Source organism: Carassius auratus, chromosome 40, assembly GCF_003368295.1.
Source record: "Carassius auratus strain Wakin chromosome 40, ASM336829v1, whole genome shotgun sequence".
NCBI classification, from domain to species: domain Eukaryota; kingdom Metazoa; phylum Chordata; class Actinopteri; order Cypriniformes; family Cyprinidae; genus Carassius; species Carassius auratus.
Window position 1 is genome coordinate 15071822 of NC_039282.1, and position 18732 is coordinate 15090553.

At 36.6% G+C, this 18732-nt stretch overlaps 1 protein-coding gene across 1 annotated transcript in view; it reads right to left on the bottom strand.

Annotated features, from left to right (window-relative positions):
• The window catches only part of LOC113058677 (stAR-related lipid transfer protein 13-like), a 62367-nt gene extending 43845 nt beyond the window's left edge, over positions 1–18522 (bottom strand). Inside the window, exons 1-4 of the mRNA XM_026226806.1 lie at positions 17472–18522; positions 13566–13733; positions 12625–12762; positions 5111–5141 (exon numbers count right to left, since the gene is read on the bottom strand). Of these exons, the coding sequence (XP_026082591.1) occupies positions 5111–5141; positions 12625–12762; positions 13566–13733; positions 17472–18404 (1270 nt within the window). The 5' untranslated portion in view covers positions 18405–18522. The remainder of the gene's footprint in view (positions 1–5110; positions 5142–12624; positions 12763–13565; positions 13734–17471) is intronic.
• Between the last annotated feature and the right edge of the window lie 210 nt (positions 18523–18732).

The following is an 18732-nucleotide window of genomic DNA, read 5'->3' on the forward strand; positions in this document are numbered from 1 at the left end:
TCTACGGTGCGAGGACGCGCCTTCCGGGGGGTGCGATATGTCATGATCATAGACCGTTTTTTTGTGTGTTTTGCCCATGTTTCTGTTCATGTGTCCCTTAATTTGGTCATGTTTATGTCCTAGTATAGTTAATTAGTCATTTATAAGTTTATAAGTTGAACTCGTTGTGTACAAGTGTTTGCTTCAGTGCCCATCATGTGGATTTCGCCTGTGTTCCTTAGATTAAAGACTTTGATTGTACCCCGTTTCCCTCGTACTCCTTCCAGTAGCGTATCGTGACACCAGGAAACGAACACTTTTAAAATTCCCCTAAGTTTCCAGGTTTGCCAAGACCATAAGATCCCTGACCTTAGCAACACAAAGGCAATCACCCAAAATTTCTTCGCATCTCCAAGGACCACTCACATTGTCAGCAGAAAACTGAGAAGGTTTGTCCCACTTCAGTTGTAGTGGCCAAATGGAGGTACCATGGAAGATATTTGGGTTACTGAAGCTAAAATGATTTTACACAAATGCTTTTGTGTGTGTGTGTGTGGTATCTCAGCCATCATATAGTGAAAATAATGATCTAGTATTTATTTGATTTGATTCTTGGTGCGATTGCAGCCAGCTACTCATTTCTTTTCACATGAGTATTTTGAAAGTTGTGGTGGAAACCAAGGTCATGATAATAACTTCTAGCTCTAGCTTGTTTTTACAGTTCCACCCTAATTTCAAGCACAATAGGTTCCAACAGTGCAAGCGGTGTGTGAAAATATGCACCCTACGCTATAACATAATTTGTAAAAAGACCAACCAGTTTCCTTCAAGGATTTCATTCCCTTTCATCTCACAGTTAATCAGGCACAGCTCTCCTGGTTTCTGACTTGAAAGGGCATCAAGTACACAGGGCTCTTTAGAGACAGACGGAGATAGGCCAGCCAGACAGGACTGCATGGTGAGCGGACACAGCTGTTAGGGGTCACCCTTGCTGGCCACTAAGAGCCAGCCACCCTGGACAAGAAAAAAGAGCCAGTCTAGAAAGCAGCTGGCTAGAGAAAATATCTTCGAGATTCATCATGAACACATATAGACAGTCCAGGAGGTTTGTGTAATCACTCCTGGCAGATTTAGAATGCAGCAGAAAAAGAAAAAGAAATAAAGAGGAAAACGGAAAAGAAAAGGAAGGTGAAAGTAAGCAAAGGAAGACGAAAATGAAGTGGAAAGTAAGAGTATGGGGGAAAAGAAAGGAAAACTAAGGAACATTAAGGCAAAGAACAAGGAGAAGGAAAAATAAAAGAGGAAAGAAAATTAAGCAAAAAGAGGAAAATAGAAGAAAAAGAATGCAAAGAAAGGGAAGGTTGTAGCATGGAAATGCTGAGGATTATATGGGACAGAGGTAGAGCTACAGGTGATTAATGTGCACTTATTCTTCTGGGCATATCCGGTCAATAAAAATTGCATTAGCTAAATTAGCTTTGCAGAATCTATATTACCACTGAAGTTGGAAATGAAATTGATCATTATGATGTGATTGATGCAGGATAAAACTAAAACAGAAGCACAAAATCAATGAGGCATATAAACATAGCATACATCATATACAAAGAGGCCAACTGATAATTTCCTTACAGTGATGATCGTTGAGATCATTTTTGGACAGGGTTCTTCTATTTACTTTATTGCAATGGCCTCTATTGTGAGACATGTTGTTCTCAGTAGAATCTAATTTGCACTCAATTTAATATAACATAAATCTGGCTCTAAACTGCAGTGGTTTTTGTTTTTATCTGAAGGGGCAAAATTGCTTTATCTAATCAAATGAGGACAAATTCCGGAATGGATGGATGGATGAACAAACAAAAGAAAGAATGGATCTCATTCACTAAGTATGTGTAACTTTATCCATTGCAGTTTTGCAAAACATTTTTATATTGCCTGAAAATTTCTTTATATTGCCTGTTGTTGTTTGTTTGTTTATTTTGTCTTGTTTATATATATATATATATATATAGGAGTATAGGAGTTTTTGCTAAATTTACATGTTTCCATTTTATTTGCCATTTCAATTTGCACAATTTGAAGGTTAATGATAACACAGCTACTGAGAATTATCTGCAGAATTAATTGAGAAATGAACGGCAAAAGTGTTAAAGCCGTTTCATTGCACACAAAACATGAACACAGTCTTGTCTCCTTACAAATAATTCCAGAGTGGGTTTCGTGCTTTGCAAACAAAAATGCATATGGGAAATTTTCCAGGATTTATCATCATAAACGGCTGAAGGATAAATGTATTCTTTCTTCTACAACATAATTTCAAGCGATTTGGAGAAGAGGTCAAACTATCGGTTTACATCTGAGGAAAGACAAAGGTCTGAAAAAATGAAGTGGGTCAGAGGGTTGAGTATTTTTCCATATGTCTTGCTGTTGCTGTTTTTTAAACATGAGAAGTGAGGAATCTGCTGTATAAGTCATGTCACACAGCATAAGACATGGATTATTCATTCACATCTGGTCATAAGACTGGCTTCTCAATCGACAACTGCCATGTCTAGACATGGATAAATATGTTAATATAACAGTTTCTTTGAGTATACCTATCTAACCCTTCAGAGAGAATAGCCAAGGAATCCAAAAAGGGAACTGGGTTCTTGAGTTCTTCACAGGGGTCTGGCGCTGGTCTGCATCAGAGCTAATGGCGTTTTACGAGGCGCAGGGATACTTCTGTTTATAGGACGCTGCCGGTGGGTGGGTCAGAGTGACCATTATAGACCGGAACTTGGTTGTTCCTGTGGCCTCAAAGTTGTCATTCAAAATACAAATGCATTTGGAAAAAGTTTCACTACACCTTCATATGTAAGTAAAAAAGTAAAGATTGTTTTTAAAAAAAAAAACATACTTTTTTTTTTTGCCGAAATAAATACAACTGAAATGTTGGCTTAATGAACACAAACAAAGAAATTTGGTAAACAGACTTACATGGTATTTGTTCTTCTATAAACAAAAAAACAGAGGCATTTTTCTATATGCTAGCTAGAGAATTTAACTCTGGCTCCTAGTTAATAAACTTGAAAATAGTGGAACAGGTGGCTCACATGGGGGTCTGCCTCATGTGAACAAGACACCCAAACAGAAACCAAGCAACCTCTGTTCTCTCAATGCCTCTCCTCTATAAAGCTCATTTAAATCTATGTGTCTGATCTAAAACTATTAATGCAATTTTAGTTTGCATTGTATCAACCAAATCAAATGGTAAAAAAACAGTTGAGCTTTCCTCATAAAGGTTACAAACATTTACTGAACAGAATTTCATAGCCACCAAAACCTACTGTTGCTCATTTCTCCACGACATGATTTGTAACCCTAATCAAAATGCACAGCTCAGAGCTTTAAATAACAGATTTACAGTGATCTGATTGAAATAAGATTTAAGTTTTAAGTTTAGAAGTCATCATTAAATGCTCCAGTGCATGTAAGCGAGGTCTGGACAGAGTCTTTCTGGAGATGTGTGTATTTGGAGCCGGTCAGCCATCTGGCTCTGCAGCAGAGATGACATCATACCGTCTCTATATCCCTGCAGTAAAATACGAGAGAGGAAATACTACACCACATGTGCCCTTAACTCTACACGTTTCTTTTATAGCATCATTATTGTTATTACTATTAGCATGGCTATCCAATCAAAGACACATAGTTAGCTGTTCGATTAAATAAAAGTGACAGTGTCATCCAGAGTGGACAGATCCATTTAAATAAAAGCTGAAAGATTCTAAACAAAATTGTTTAAATTAATTTACTTTAAATTTATTATAATTTTTTGAATCTTTCAGCTATTGTTAAAATGGATCTAAATATCTAAATATATCTAAATAAACAAATATTTTTAATTCTAAAATTAACATTTTTGCTTCCTTCTGTATTTCTTTATTTCCTTTCTTCATTCCATCTTTCTTTTCTTTCCTTGTTAATATATTTTATTATTTTTTCCATTTCTTCCATACTTCTCTTTCCATTCTTTCTTTCTGTTGTTACATTACTTCCTTCTGTTCTTCCTTTATTCCTTCTTTGTATTACCTTTGTCCTATCATTCTTTTCTTTGACATTTCTTTCTGTTTCCTTCTGTCTTTCTCTTTCATACTTAACACTCTTATATATTTTTACATTCCTTCTGTTCTTCTTTCCTTCTTTCCTTCCCTCTCTTCTTCTTTTAACCTTCCTTCATAATACATTTGGGCCATTGGTCTTTGCATTTCTTTCTTTCTTTCTTTCTCTTTCATCCTTTTTTGCGTCCTTCTTTCCTTCTGCATTTCTTAACTTCCTTATTTATACATTTCTGTGTTTGCTTCCTTCCATAATTCTTTCTTTCTCTATTTCTTTCTCTCTTTCTTTATCTCTTTCTCTCTCTCTCTCTCTCTCTTTCTCTCTCTCTCTCTCTCTCTTTCTTTCTTTCTTTCATAGCTTGCATCATGTCCTTAATGGCATTTCCTATTTTTCTCCACAACATTCCTAGCTCTTACTATCCTGTAAATTCAGTCCATAAAAAGTTACATTTTCATGTAGTTTAACTTGCAAAAAGCTTATTTAACTTGTAAATACGGTTAGCAAGTTCACACAGCAAAACACTGCCTGAGAATTTATTAGAAACATGAGATTTTGAGCTTTCAAATGGCAACATCAGTCAAGATTAAAGGAAAGAATCTGGTTTCATCCGTGAATTAGTCACGCTCTGGGCAAATTTCAGGACAAGCTCGGTGCGCAATTCAAGCAAAGACGTCTACAATGTTTCAGCTTTCTCTTAAATACACGCTTTAGTGATTTGATTACATTAAGAGGCAATTCAAACAACTTCTCACTGAAAACACCTTGTCCAAGTATTAGAGAGCTCCACAGTAAACCGGTCTTATTAGTGAACATCTCTTAACTGATTAGAAACAAAGATCTAAGGGATACAAGTTTATATAGACCTATCCCTTTCAGAAATAGCATTCCGAAAGATTCTTTTACACCTCAAATGTCAAACGCATTTACCCATTCTGATAAATTCACCAAAAAACATTACTGTGCCTGTTACATCCAAACACATCTTATTGCCAGAGCAGTTTGATGTATAAAGGAAATGAGAACTCACCTGCGCCTCCATGCCACTTCTTGATGGACATCTGAAAACAAAACATAAAATCTGTTAAAAAACAGTAACCATATCACATAAAATGATCTCATGAAGCATCAAAACAAAGCACCTGAAGTATTGCTCCTCTCCCACAGTGGATAAAATCAACCCCTGACTACTGAATTTCCTCCCACGGATCTGCTGAGCGGTACTTTGACCTGACCTCACTATGATTTACAGTGCTTTCACCCAGCCAAGAGAGAAAGTGCTACTTGTTAAGAGAGAGGGTCACGTCCAACATTCCAGCGGTAATCTAGAGAGACCTGTTTTCTAGTTTCACCTTTCTGCTATACGCTAAGGTATCATGTGCCCCGTGAAATATATCACGTTACACTCATATCTATTCATGTTACAGAAATGCAACTTTTCCTCCTAAAACCAAGAATTAATGATTTGGGTTGCCCTTTATTTTACAGCAGTTTATTTTACACTTACATGTACTAACCTAAGAACCTATATATACAGTATACACACACTTTTTTTTCAAATATTATACATATATTTAGTGCTATATATATTTATTATATGCAAATTACTATTTCTGAGACAATACACATTAATGTTTTAGGTCTTGAGAACTTTTTTCTGTGACATCAAATGTGTATAATATTACATAAAACAACCTAATGATAAAAAATACAAAAACTATTTAAAATAAAACTACTGTACATAATCAATAATTTTATAAATTAAATTTAAATATTATAATATACATCAAATATTCATTTATTTACATTATTATTATTATTATTATTATTATACAAATTAATCATAATTACTATTTCATGTAACAATTTATATAAAAAATTCAGCATGACACTTATGCACTTATACAGTATATTGGCATATGCATGTATGTGTATGTGGGTACAGACACATCAGCATAAATATTAATAATCCACAACACTATGAAAAATGTTTAATATCACGCTACGATAATATACAATTATTATGACTGTATTTTATACATTTATACTATATTACATCTAGTTAAAAACTAAAGTTACATCAAAATGTGTCCACGAAATGTGTTAAGTTGAAAACCTGAACCTACAGTAGCACAAAAAGAAGACTCTGTGACACAATATGGTACAGTCAAACTTTTAAAACCGATCCAAAAACTTTTTTCCCGCCTTGTCTGAGTGAGCAAACCCAGGTTAATTTCAGCAGCAGAAGCAGCAGATGTCTACTAAACACAACAATTATGTAAAAAAAAAAAGATGTTTTGTTGACTCTCAAAAGGTTAGGGGCTTTTTACATTGAAAGGAAGCAGATGTGTTGTCTGAAATCACAGCAACCAACAAAACACAAATCATTTTAGTGTAATTCAAAGCATTTAAAGTTGTTTGAAGTGCCTGTTGATCATTGTTTGATTATTCCCTCAGCTGTAAATGTACACTGAGACCCTCTGCCTCCATTTAATAAGATCTGGGTCTGAAAAACATAGTGGAAAGAGGGGAAATCATGGATGATGTCATGGTTGCTTATAAGCTGTGAAATTTTGCAATGAGGGGTTGAATTTTTACCACACATCTCAAAGAGTTATGATGCTCCAAAGCAAGTACAACTGAGGGTGTTACCCTCATAAACCAGCTTAAACAGTGCATGAAAAACTATAAAGCGAGACCGTTTCTAGGTATGTATATTACATGTTATTTTTGACAAGACTAGCGGGCCGCTTACTGGAATGTCGTCTTTCAAAACAAGTTTGCAGAGGATTACGATGAATTATAGGAAGAAAGAGCATGAGCACGTGTAAAGTCCTGCTGTTACTCAAAGCGGTAATTGTCACTGACACGAATGACGGTTACATTACATGTAATTAAGCATCAGTGAATGATGACTAGCTTTAGGAAGAGCCACCTTACAAAAACACATATCATGCGGAAATATCCGCTCAACTGTCAATCAACCTGACAGCAAAATCAAATCCAAGAACTTCAAGTAAACGAACAGAGTGTTCACACCATTAAATACAAGAAAATGCATCAAGACGCGGCTGAAAAGAACAATGAAAGAAGGGGGATGTTGTTTTGACACATGAGTTCCTTCCTGGGATAAGTATAGTTTTCTTGGAATTGTAGGATTCCTGTGTGTAAATGATGATGACTTTCTCAGTCAAAATAATGGATAGATAGACAGATATAAAATAATAATGCATGATGGGAAAACTAACTGCGTGGGTTACACTGCATTAGCTCAGAATGAGAAACAAGATCCTAACGCAGCAAAAGGAAAACAGATGCAGTAATTTTCAGAGGCAAGGGTACCGATACGTGAAGTTTGCAGATAAAACAAACATCATTTTGGCCTGAATCTGAATAATAAGTTGTTGGATCATGCTATATATCAGTGGTATATAGCATGATATATATATATATATATATATATATATATATATATATATATATATATATATATATATATATATATATATATATATATATATATATATATATATATATATATATATATATTTATATTTGTTTTATTTGGCATGCATGACTAACATCTATCAAAATATTAACTGCACTGGAGATTCATGAATACATGTTTGATATTACACACGTTCCAAATGAAACTGATACTGACTGGCCTAAACTGACTCAGTTAAATCCTAAAGGCAATGTTAAAACTCTGTGCAATTTTTTCAGAGCGATTAAACATGTAATATGATTGTTCAGTGATGTCGGCCAAAAAGAAAAGGTATTTCAAAGGCAGAGATAATAAGTGAATGTAGTACCTACGTACTATACAGTATTCGGTTTTGAATGAAACATTTACTTTTTTCTTAACTTGCACAGATGAATGCGCTTTAAAGTACAAAAAAAGCCTTTGGCCTCCACTTCAAAGTGACCCCAGAGGTCTCGGGTGGGCCAGATGTGGTCCCAAACGCAAAGCCTCATCCATCTTGCATTCCATGAAACCCCCTGCAGCAGGACAACTTTTCTATATTTAGCTCCATTTTTCAGCCTTGCTCAATCCACTGGAATATGTTCCATCTCGTTTCCTCATTCTCCATCACATTCAGCTTTTTTTCCCCCAAACGGGTCTGTTGTTTTGCGCATGTGTAGGTGTTCTGATGGAAGACCATGGACCATCCATCTTCCAAACTGAGGTGGGTGGCTGAGTTTGTGGTATTTTTTTGAAGTTGACATCTAGAGAACATCAGAGAAATGCAGCTAGCATGACACAGAGTCTTGGTTGTGTTATGACAAAAACAGAGAAAGGAATAGGTCACTGTCACGGGTGACACTACGGACAAGACTTTTCTGATGTATCTCATACGTTCAACATAGAATCTGTGCATGCACTAAATGTATAAATGAGGGTATATGAGCTTAATACAGCCCATTATTTTGCACAAGCCTGCGCCTGTTTTCCAAAAAGGAAGCAAAAGAAGCAGGGTTGAGTAAGTGAGGAAATGAAAGATGACTTTAAAGGAAAGGATCATGTAGGATCAACCCTATTCCCAAATTAGCCCTGCTTTTAAAGAAAACACAGGGAAGTTTAATAAGCACCTCATGTTCAAGCTTCTGAAAGTGCTGTATATGTTAAAACCCACTTTGAGAGCTGTTCAGCTTCTAGGCTCGTTGCCAGAATGCCTCTCAAGGCTAGTGCTGGTGAAAGGTCCATGCATCACTGCATTTTGTACGTAAGTAAACGTGTGTGCATTTCATGCACAGCTTCTACTCGTAACAGTCTGGCAAACAGGAAGTGCAAAAAGATGGGCATCGTGCCAAAAGGGTCGAGGTTTTCCGAGTTAGCCCCTGCAATCTTTCAGCGTCACAGGAAATGTGAACTTGCATGCAGACAGGAGACAGCATACAGTACATACTGCTATTTTTAAAACCCTGATGAGCAAATGTTTTGGGAATCTTTGAGAAGGATGTTATGATTGTTTTCGATGAGTGTTGATACTGTCTTTATAATGTATGCAATGTAGAGAATTTAAAACAAACCACACAGTGTGTGTAACTAGTATAATATATCTAGTTAAAAAGATATTTCACCCCAAAATTAAAAATCACTATTTTACACAACCTCATGTTGTTCCGAGTTTTCTGTGCATTCTGCTAAACTTCAACAAAACACATATAATACAGGTTTGGAATGGCATGAATAATAAATGATAACAGAATTTGCATTTTAGGTCAAATATGCCTTTAAGTCAGACATTAAAAAGTTCTCACAGTAAAAAAAAAAAAAAAAATGGTAGATTCACAAGGAATTTAAGTATCCAACAAAAGTGAGAGGGGGAGAAAAAAAAGAGCAAAACAGCTTTCACCTCTCAACCCAGCTGTATTTTGACACTTTGCAGTCCCAAACTGAAGTTTAACCTCTGGAGGAGCAGAACAAATCCTGGCCTGAGTTGCACTTGGCCATGTAATCTATCTTCATCCTATTGAGCAGCTTAGCTCCCCTCTCTTGCCCCAATCAAGGACCCCGTAGGGATTTGGAGAGCCAGCGTGGACCCTCCACACAGATGGATGGAGAAGACTCAGCTTCTCATCGCTCACCAGCACCTCCAGTCTTTTACCAGGTTGAGGAATAGGTTAGAGACAGTGGGAAAGTGTTTTGAAAAGCATTTCTGAGTTCACACAATGATTCAGCCAGTTATCAATTCTAAGCGAGCCACCAACATGTAATTAATAAAATAAAAGCGACAGTTCAGTTAAAAATGAAAACAACTTTGGAACCCTATGACATTCATTGTATGGACAAAATCTTTTTTGTGTCTCACAGAGCCGAGAAAGTCACTAGGGATTGGAATGACTTGAGGGTGAGTAAATTATGACAGAATTTAAAATGATGCAGACAGAGCAAATTCGTTGCTTTCACAGTGGGTTCTTTACAGTATGAAGCTACATTAAAACAGGGGCTTACAACATCCTGAATAAACGCTGGTTCCAAGTTAACAAGCATTTTGAGCCGCGTGTTTTCTTTAAAGATTTAATGATGGCGTCAACCATGGTGCGGTGTAGTAGTGACGTGATTGACTGAAACAACCTCTTTCACAGTGGTTGATGTTATAGCACTAATAAACAGACGGGTTAGGTCGGGCCGGATCCTGGGGAGTCATTTTATGACGTACAGCTTCCTCGTAACACTATGTCAACATAAACATACTCTCTATGTTGATTCAAGAACAGTTTTAAAGTAGATATATCTAGCTTTTGAATTTTAATCTAATTTCAACTGAGGATACAAACTGAATTTAAATAAATAAAAATAAAATAAATCAACAACAATGTCTTGCCAGAACAGAAAAAAAATTAATAAAATAAAAAGTTGACTGAAAAAATATTTACAAATATAAATATTTATTTTATTTTATTTCATATTTCAATGTTTCATTTTGTTTAACTTGATGTACTTAACTTAAACTATATATATATATATATTATATATATATATATATATATATATATATTTAAAAAAGTAATATTGCTATTATTCTTGCTAATTGTAAGTATTATTATAAATATTAATATTATTAATCTCAATTTGATTTGTATTTAATCAACTATTATTATTTATATATTTATGTTAAATATATATTATATAATAAAATGTTTTATATTATATTTATATAACATTATACAAAAATTATAAAATTATATAACATACCTATATACAAACATGTATAATGTAAATTTATTATATAACAATAATGTAACTTAAATTAAATTATATACATGTACATTACACATTAAAATAAAAAAACAAAATATGAAAGTATAAATGACAAATTACATAATTCTTCTTTTCGCATAGTTTTTCTCTTTTTAATTGAGATCAGATGAGACCTTCAAAACCAGGCAGCAGATGTGTGTGAACCAGGAACACCTTCTTCACAACAACAAGAGGTGAACAAGGAAAGCAGGCTGAGTGGGAATCACAAATTGTCTTAATGTTAGAAGACAGTTGGCAAAATGCCAATGGAGCTTTGTTATCTACATGAGGGTGGCCTACATTTATTCCAGCGGACCGAAGGCCTCCACATGCCCCTGGAGCTTTTGACCTGCTAATCTTCTCCAAGAACCTCAAGACTTCATTTTGTCAGAGTGCACAAAGCCAAATCATTCTATTACCCCCCTTCAATCCAATCCAACTCTCCCTCTCCTGAGCTCTCCACACTCTAAGAAACACAATCACATCCCAGATCCCTGCCAGACGCCTTTAGTGGGGTTCCCAAACATGGACCGCAGAACGTACCAGTCCTGCTTCAGCTATGCGGAGATTAAACAAACACATCTGGCCCATTTCTCCAGCCGGACGGAAGAGGACAGAGTTCCCACAGATACTGTGCTCATTTAAACCCACTGTTGCTTAACAAATATAGTTGTGGAACAATCCAAGAGAGTGCATCCTTTGAAATGAAATATATTTGTGACGAGCTAAAAGGAAGAGCTGGCAATTGTTTGTTTTTTGTCTTTGCAGGCCAGGGTGGCTTGAGACAAAAGTCCACCATAAATTGCGGTCGATCTGAAACCGGACTAAAACAGCAGTAAATCAGCAGCGGTGATCGACCGTGAAGACGCTTGTTTTCCATCCTTTGCATGTCGGATTCGCTTCCAGAATGATAGAACATTCCTTTCAGTATCTTCCCATGTGAGCCCCAAACACGTAAATCCCTCCGTTGTCAAATCTCTCTGTTCTTCCTTTAAACAGCAGGACACGCACAATCTCTCCAAAAAAAGCCTTCTTTAGCTGCAAACAAACTCCAAATGTTTAAAAGAGACAACCAGAAACTAAGCCCTTACCTTAACAACAGAAAAACTGCATTGTTTTACATTTATGTAGTAAACCTGAGGTCTCGACCAATCAAAACCAAAAAAATGCAAGACCTTTAAATATAATAAAATGGAAAACAGTTGTTTTAAACTGCAATAATATTACTAAAAGTTTTATCAAATAAAGGATTGATAAGTATAGAGGTCTTAATTTTGAAACATAAAATATCTTGATAATTCCAAACTTTTTGAATAATTCCTTATATTTTGGAAAAGGATTGTGCATTTACATTGAAACAACTATCAAAAAATCTCATTATAAAACCTGTTTTATATGTTTAAAAATCACTGGTTAAACTAAGTTACACTGGTTTGAAATCCAAACAAGATGTGATGTCCTTAAACGGCTTACTGAAAGAGTTCCTTTGGTCTCGCTCTGAATTCACTAATTCAATTCCGCAGACCTATTTGGATTAGCAAAAGAAAATCTATTTAATTCAGTACGGCTAATGCAGAAACCCATAAGAAATGCAGTCCCAGGACATCAACCTCAACCCCAGAGACTTCTCAGACGGGAAATGCCCTGGTCATTGAATTACATTAATAAGAAAATATAAGAACATAATGACTGTATAAAGGCATTATATATTTTAAAATTGACAGCTACTAACCACAAACTAAACAATTCAATAAAACACAAAGAAAAATCATGTAAGAGTAAGTTCAAATGCTTACCATTGTCTTTTTACCATGTGATCTCCCCTGAGAGGAAGTGGCTCCCGCATCTCTCTCTTGGCCGTGCCGTTCCCGTGTGTCAGTTCTTCTAGCCATGTTGTTCCAGTTGAGGGACTGGTTCACCCCCAAAGCTCCACACTGGAATGACAGTACAACAGCTTTTAGCGTGGGATGGGACACACTTTGTCTGGAACGGATGACCTCTGGAGATGACTAAGAGAAGCGGTCAGTTGCTAGAGACACACAGGCAGACACAATCTCAACAGAACGTTTTACAGAGCTCAAAAACTATTCAAAATGGAAGGACTTGAGGGAGAAATGATGACCTTGTCCAGAGTAACATGCGACCGTAAATCTCATCTCATGATATAAACCAGGAATGGTTGCCGTGAGGGCTCTGAAACCATCACGTATTTCCACTAACTATGGCTAAAGGACAAACAGACCATAAGCACAAGACATCGTTGTCTTGAGGAACCAAAAGGAGCTTTTGTCTCTTGCTGTGAACCCGTTACAGGGTGGATATGTAGCGAGCATGAGTAATTTTTTTTTTTTTTTTTTTTTTAAACAGCATTGAAAGTTCCCCATGGCAAGCTCCCAGGACAATAAAGCTCCTTGTCACTGTCACCAGTTTGGACTAGTCTGTGCCAGCATGCAGCACATTGTATTTAACCCATGTCACAGACAGACGCCAAACACTAGCACATCAAGCTATTGTGTATGTGTGTGTTTATATATATATATTAAATATAAAAAAACTGCATAGAATAGAAAAAAATAGAATAGAATAGACAACTGATCAGATATGGTTTGGATAAATTCCAGAAGCTAAAAAGATTATGCACATTACAATGATGCTAAGGCAATATATTTTTCATCAAACAATCACTGATCAACAAACTATGTACATTGTATTTACTGAGAAAGCAAGTGAGAGTGACCTGCAGGGATGCTCTGTCATTAGTGGTGTGTCTCCGGGTGGTGTTGGGTGTGTGGGACGGGGAAGAGCCAGCGCTGAGAGCTTCCTCTATGTACAGATTGAGCTGATCTAATCTCTTCATTAGCTGGGTCATAGATTCAGACCAGGGAGACAGGACCTGAGAAGACTCCTGCATGCAGACAGAAGAGACATCGGACATCAGAGACAAACAAACACTAAAAATAAAACTGATTAGACAGAGTCATTACATTAGACTCGGCCATTCAGTCAAGGGTCTGTGTTTCTTTTGATCTACACAATAACCAACTTGACAAGCCAGCACTGATTTCAGAGCAGTGTCTTCTTATTCCTCAAAGCTTTCGAAGTCCCACTAAACGACACACTGCATGAAAACACTGTCACCAACACTTTCTCAGAAGAAAATGGTACTGCTTAGACTTAATGGAACTGGTTCATTTCAGTATCAACTTTGTCTCATATGATTCTCCAGTTCAGTGGAAACAAATAAGAGAAATGCTGATTGTACAGGTCTGTAAAATTAAAGTGTACAGAACATCCCAGACAATTTTGACTGAACAATCTGATTTGAAATTTTGATTTCAGTCTGACATTTCAATGCACAGTTCAAGGCTTCTCTACAATCTTTTTAAAAAACATTTTCAAAGAATATATGTCTATATTTAACAAACGACAGACAGACAGACAGAGAGACAGATAGATAGATAGATAGATAGATAGATAGATAGATAGATAGATAGATAGATAGATAGATAGATAGATAGATAGATAGATAGATAGATAGATAGATAGATAGATAGATAGATAGATAGATAGATAGATAGATAGAAAACAGCAATAGACAGCAATACACTGAATGACAGAATGATATACAGATAGAACAATAGTAAGAATAAACGTTAGATAGAACAATGGATAGAACACTAGATTGAACAATTGATAAATAGACAAAGAACTAATAAGATAAGATAAGATACGATACGATACGATAAGAGTACAGCAGTTATATATTAGTATTAATATAAGAAAAATGTCCCAGCGCCACACACATGAGCTAATACTTTTGAGCAACCCAGATAAGATAAGATTACAGCAGTTATATATTAGCATTGAGATAAGACAAATGTCCGAATGCCACACACATATGAACTAATACTTTTGACCAACCCAGCTGTCATTGTGGTCCAAACATAGTCGCGTGGTATTCCTCTTCTTTCTCCTCACTGTTACTTTTACTGCTCCCCAGAAATCCCTGCCAAAGAGTATAAATAGACTGTCCTGTCCAGCTCAGAGAGGACTCAGGGTTCATGGGTTATAAATTACTTTCACCTACCTCACTCACCAAGCCGTAAATCAACAGAGTTGCCCCTTTATCAACAGGAAGTGGAGGGGCCAAAGAGCAGGAAGAGGGCAAAGATGAACTGTGAGGAACATTTAACAGTAACGTAAGACACAGCAGGGTGAAACACTAAAGTCCTTCTTGGGATCTGGAGCCCCAAGGCAAAGATTACGGCTCCCTCTCATCCCCACACAATAATGCTATTGACGGCTGTCATGCTAAAATGGGACACACTTGTCTCAGGGAGCAGAAATACATGGTTCGGTTGAAAAGGGGGGGCCACATACAAGGCATGTAAAATCTCAAAGAATGTGGGTATGGTAAGACCCTTAACCAATTAGACTCAAGATGCTGACATTCTTTCAGAAAGTGAACAAAGAGGCACAACAGTCTCGGTCTTTCTAGGACAATTTGAAATGATACATATATATAATTATTGAGCAGCAAATTAGCACATTGGAATGATTTCTGAAGGATCATGTGACACTGAAGACTGGAGTAATTCTGCTGAAAATTCAGAATTGCATCACAGGAATAAATTACATTTATATTACAGTAGATTAAAATAGAAAAGATATTTTAAATCGCAATAGTACTTCAAAGTATTATGGTTTTGATCATATAAATAATTGCAGACTTGTTGATATTTAATAATATTAATGTATATACAAATACTGTAGTTTATTGTTCATTCATGTTTGTTCATAATACATATCATGAACTAATGAGTAAGTTACACAACAGAAAATGTCCAAAATGTAGGCTATTAGTAGCCTATAATGCACAATCTAGAATAATAAATGCTTTTAAAGTACTGCACACACCAAATAAATACTGCAAAGTGCTACTTATTTCACTATTATTCTTAAAAAACAACAACACACATCAAGTACTGATTGCCTAAGATAAGCTGATTTATCATGAAAAACATAGTGCCTTGCTCCCTTGGGATCTGTTCCTTGCACAGAATGTGTGGTATTCAATACCCCGGCATCGGTTACAACACCCCTTTCCGCCTTGTCAGTCGTGAGAAAATACACTTGTCATGGAAACTAGGCCGGTATGAGTCAGTCCCACCAGATCAGCTCATCATTGTTATCTTCCACGGTGGACAGAATGGCCGAGGACCATAACTGCACCGCCGCAAATTGGCCACATTGTAAATCTCAGCACTGGCCCATTGACATGGAAATGAGGAGTCAAGTGCCTGGCTTTGGCATTGCTCTGGGCTTCCTGCCATGGCCATGCCACCCACTGAGCGTGCCAGCCTCCTCCACCGAGAGAATGTAGCAACCTGTCATCCTTAAAGGCCACCAGCCATAATCCGTTTGCTGAACTGCTTCAAATCCAGGTCAGATAAGACTCTAAGGAGGAAGAAATTTCTACTTTTTTGTTACAGGAGCCGTTCACTGTCAAACTGAATGTCTTTCCTCACAGGGCTATTGACAGGCGGCTAGAAATGCAGAGCTTTTCCACAATTCCAAGACATAAGCACACATAAAATCCACATAAACAAGTAACCAGTGCTACTGGTCACAGACAGTACGGGTAAAGGTTTGAACAGAGCGCCACCAAAAGGTGAAGAGGGAAAATACATTTTTTTTAAATCTCAATTGTGGACTATATTAAATAGGCTTTCTATGATTGAATTGTACCACAGAATGACATTTATAGTTTTTTAATTATTTTTAACAAATATTTTTAAACTGGTTTTCTGTTCATAACCAACAACAGCTTATCCTGGTATTTTTTGAGAAGGTTCAAATGAGGCAAGGTCAGCGCTCAAGTGAGGGGTACCACATTCTTTCACAGTTTCATATTAAATCTCAAGTGAACAAAGAATGATGAACAGGAGAAGAGAGTAGGGCACGTGCAGAACAGAGGGGTGCTGGGGCCTGACAAACCATCTCAGCTCACCTACCCAAGAAAAATCCTTTTAACCTCTGCACATTCTGTTCACTGCTATACACTTAGCCACTAAGTCATCACAACCCTAGATGCAATTAGGCTAGGATTAATTACAAGTCCAATTCCAGAGCAATCCCATATCTTTCTGACAGATTTATGAACCTGCTTAACTGACTAAATACACTTGAAAGAACAATTCGCTCAAAAGTAAGTCAGACATCAACTATGGCTTGTGGGCAAGTTTTAATCTAAACAATAAAATATTTAAGACAAAGCAAAACTAGAAAAATCTATATTCACTACTGAAACAGCCATTAATTGTCCATGACTTTTATTAACTACCATAAAACTACCAAAAAAAAGAAAATGATATTTGATTAGCACTTAAAGCTGAAATGATCAACAAAATGGTTTGAATGTACTAATGTATTTTTTTTTTTTAATTCATTTCAGGATTTTAACACCTAGTGTTGATAGGCTGAGCCTAAACCAGAATGTTTGAGGAATAGTCATACAGTGCTGAACTGAAAACAATTTTAAAATCTTTAAAGACATAGAAAATGAAACAAGATACCATGTTTAAAGAGACTGTTAAGCTTCTTTAAAGGCCCATTAAACATCTAAGCAACACCGGACCCTTACCTCTGTACTGCTGCTCTCCTCCTCTGCCTCATAGCTGCTGCTTCTTGTGGGTGGCAGACTGGTACTGGAACTTATTTCTCCATGTGCTTGTCCACGGGGTCCTTTCCTCCTTTGTTTCTCCAATCCATCCCTGTTTTGTCTGGAGTTTGGGAAAAACTCTTTACACTTGAGAAACATGTCATCGCTATTATCATGGAAGACCACATCATCTTCAGAAGAGGTCTCACAAGCATCTGAACCTTCACTGGCTTGGGCATTCTTGATCAGACCCAAAAAGCTGTCATAATCCGCAAAGGTAATGGAGCTGGGCTTGTGTTTGATGATTCGGGGTAGATCAGCCCCCTTGGAAACTGGCAAAGTAGCTGAGTAAAGGTGCTCAATATGAGATGGTCCCACTGGAGAGGATGCAAATATGGGTCTGACTGTCAAATTAGAAAAAGGATAAGTAGTAGATGAAGTGTTTGAGGAGTCAGCATCACAGCTGTTGGTCACTGGACTTTCTGAGCAAGTCAAAAAATAGCTGAAGCTAGTCTCAGCATCCATTTGGACGTCAGGTTCACAATAAATGCCATTTAGTTCGAGATTTGTGGTTGATGTTGGAGCAGAAGTGCTTTGAAGTTCAATGAATTTCTTTGTCTTTTCTTTTGAGAGAAGATTCAAGATTTGAAGACAAGGTCCATCTTTGTTGACAAGCAGTGGTACAATCTGATTGATCTTCTCTAATGAACTTTTATTCTTCTGCTCAAATTGTATTTGGTCTTCCAAAGGCTCATCTATTACAGATGATAGTGAATCAGAATGATCTTTTAAGGGCAGGTTTCTATGCATGGTCGAGTCTGCCATTGAAAGCTCTACTGAGAAAGTCATTCTTGGGGCCTCTTGCAAAGCTAATGACTTCTGTCCTTCTAAAGTCATCATGGGTTGATCGTCCATGCCTCAATTTACAGCTTGGAGCTAGCCATAAGGAATGTCCAGAAGAGTTTTTGTATGATGCCAGAAACTGCCATGTTCATCATCTTCCACCATTTGGACTGAACTGGTTCCTCTTTGCTAATTAGCACTTTGTGTCAACAATCCTGAAAGAAGAAAGAAGATAAATTATAATTAGTTTGTTTTAAATGTGTGCATGATTTTTTTTTCAAGCTTGGTATGTTTATGTATTGGCATACTTTAGTGTGATAATGTCATTTCACAGACTTAAGGAGCTTTATCCAAAGCAGTCATGTTTCAATTACATTTCTGATGGTGTAGTTCTTCTCAG